This window comes from Gracilinanus agilis, chromosome 4, assembly GCF_016433145.1.
Source record: "Gracilinanus agilis isolate LMUSP501 chromosome 4, AgileGrace, whole genome shotgun sequence".
Classification (NCBI taxonomy): Eukaryota; Metazoa; Chordata; class Mammalia; order Didelphimorphia; family Didelphidae; genus Gracilinanus; species Gracilinanus agilis.
In genome coordinates, this window is record NC_058133.1 from 514,878,120 (window position 1) to 514,880,820 (window position 2,701).

At 38.6% G+C, this 2,701-nt stretch overlaps 1 protein-coding gene across 1 annotated transcript; it reads right to left on the reverse strand.

Annotated features, from left to right (window-relative positions):
- Nucleotides 1-227: 227 nt before the first annotated feature.
- LOC123244956 (taste receptor type 2 member 7-like) lies at nt 228-1,163 on the reverse strand. The gene has a single exon (XM_044673627.1). The coding sequence runs from the start codon at nt 1,161-1,163 to the stop codon at nt 228-230; it is 936 nt and encodes a 311-aa protein (XP_044529562.1).
- Nucleotides 1,164-2,701: the final 1,538 nt, after the last annotated feature.

Below are 2,701 nucleotides of genomic sequence, written 5' to 3' on the forward strand. Positions count from 1 at the left end.
ACTGGAAAATGAGGGAATAAAAAAGTATCAAATTCTTAAGAGACTATTTATTGTTATCTTTATATGTTATTTATCGAGGCAGTCTTAAAAATAGCATTGGCTTTCATGATCTTTACTCATCTGAAATGATGATGAAGAGATGAAATTTCTTAAAGTTCTTTGAATAGTTAGTGAAGGCTTCTTTCTCCCCAGAAAATGCAAGGTGTTTAGAACCTTTTATACTTAGATCAGCATTTCCAAGAGCACTTGGAAAAGACTCTGAGCTTCCATAGTACCCTTAGGGCAGTGAGTCTTAGTTTGTTGTGTCCAACAATAAGGATAATGGAGTGGGCCAATGGGTACATGATCATAGCCATCAAAGTAAACAGTACAGACTTCTTCCTTTCTAGCATTGAGTCATTTTTGATTATTGAGAACATGCCTATATAGTAGCCAACAAAGAGGAAGAGGAAAGAGACCATGGATTTCATGACCCTCACATGAGCCTCTATGCTGGGGTCTCTGGAACCTGTGGCATTAAGTTGCATCTGCTGAGTGTGCCGCCATAGTGACAGGACTAATAGAAAACAGGAGGTCAGAGACAGAGCAAAAGGAATAATTCCCCCTACATTGAATATCATCATAATCCCAAAGCTTGGGTTTTTATGTACTTTTATCTTCTGAGTCAAGTTTAGTTTGTTTTCTAAATTAACAGTTACTTCTAAGACATCACTCATCAATGTTACCATAAGGGAAAGAAGAAAGGAGAGAAAACAGCAGCTTAGAAGCACCTTGAGGACGACTTTGTTTAGCCTCCACTTCAGCCAGAGGAAGATGGGGTGGGAGAAGTTGGCAATTTTCAGCAAGTAAAAGACAGCAAGACAGGCAGAGAACCAGGCACTGGCATCGTTGGTCAAACTCCACAATACATTGGAGTTTTTCATTTCGCCCAACAAATATGAAGAAGGATAGAATAAGAGGGTAAAAATATGTGTTGTGATGATTCCTAGCAAACCAATTCTGGAAATGGCTAAGCAAATGAGAATAAAATTTAAGTAAGAAACTTTTCTGGTCTTGACCCAGTCAATGCAGTTCACAACTCCAATGAAGGCATTGGCCATAATTCCAAGTAGGACTTCTCCAGTTGTTACAGTTACATACATTTTCTCCACTGCATTTGACATTTTTTGAGGGAAACTGTACCTTTAATCCTACTGATGAATTAATTTTCTGCCAAAGTTAGCAGGTTGATTTATCTTCCTCTTATTATGACAATACTTTATTCCTCTGTCTTCATCATAATCTTATCTTGGGTTAGAAAGTGTCCAAGCCTGTTAAGGGTAGTTCCCTTTGGGACAACCACTTCTGCCCCTTGTAAACCTTTCTGCAAGGGATATTTTTGGCCCACATCCTATACACACCTACTCAGCATTGTCAGATGATAACTTCTCATATGTCTACACGACTAAGGGGCAGAGCTGATTTTTTCCAAAATGTAAATGAAGAACAGATTCTATTTCATTGTTTTTCACTTTCTTCCTTTGACTAATTTGTCTAAATAAGAATAAAGCCAACAGCCTTCAACAAACAGACACAATGGAAAGTATAGAGGCTCAGGAGTCAGAGAACTTGGATCTTAAAACAGCTAATGTCTTCTGGTCTCCAAATGTGCCAGAAAGACACTAAATTGCAAGACCCCTACTTTCCACCAGCACACACACACACACACACACACACACACACACACACACACACACACACTACTACAATGATTTTTTTTGTGAAATGAACAGTTAAAAGAAGACAAGAACTCAATAAGGTTCAACATAAAAAAAATCTCTAAAAGAGACATTCTGCAGTTCCTCTAAATCCCCATCTTTGGCTGAATTGGCCAGGGATCTAATATCTCCACATCTCTCTCTGACCCTATTGATTTCTGTCTTTAGATAATTGTTTGCTTGAGAGAGTGTCAAGGATCACAGTATATTTCTCTGAAAAGGGCCTCTGAGGTCATCTGGTCAAAGTTGATCATTCTGATCCTCTATTTCCTTATCTCTAAGATGAAAAGATTGGACTTGATGGCTTCTGATATTCCTTCCAACTCAAAATTAATGATTCGATAAGCCTCATTTTACAATTGAGGGAAATGAGGTCTGAAGAGGTTGAAAGAGTTGTCTAAGCTCAAACAGTGACAGTAATGATGTGAACCCAGAGACTGTAACCTGAAGTCCAGAATTGTTTCCATCATATCAGGTGAAGTAAAGGAGAGTGACAAAGATAGAATTCACTGATGTTTCCATAAGTATCTCACATTCTAATTAAGCTTATGGTATATTTCTCTACGTCGGTAAGAAGAAAATTGGAAAGATGCTGAGAATCATCCACTTAGGGAGGGTCAGGAAAAGAGCTTTGGACTTATAGAATCCCCATCTACTTGTACCTGTGATGAATGGAAGAACCACAGTAAAGACGTTCTGGGACTCAGATGACTTCTTTCATTATGTAAGACACAGACAGGCCATAGCTCTAACTCTGTATCTTAGAGTTTCCCAGAGCCTTGAAAATAGCCCTAGATTTCCATAGGTCCCTCAGAGAGGCTGACCTCAACCTGTTATGCCCCAGTTGGCCATGACTTATATAATAAACAGCATGACCTTATTATTATTCAACAAAGAAAGAAGACTGAGAGTCCTGTAGTTATGGCCAAGTAGTAGATTTCAGA

Bases quoted from the DNA above. Each gene is read 5' to 3' on its own strand.
- LOC123244956 (XM_044673627.1), bottom strand. From the start codon at position 1,163: ATGTCAAATGCAGTGGAGAAAATGTATGTAACTGTAACAACTGGAGAA.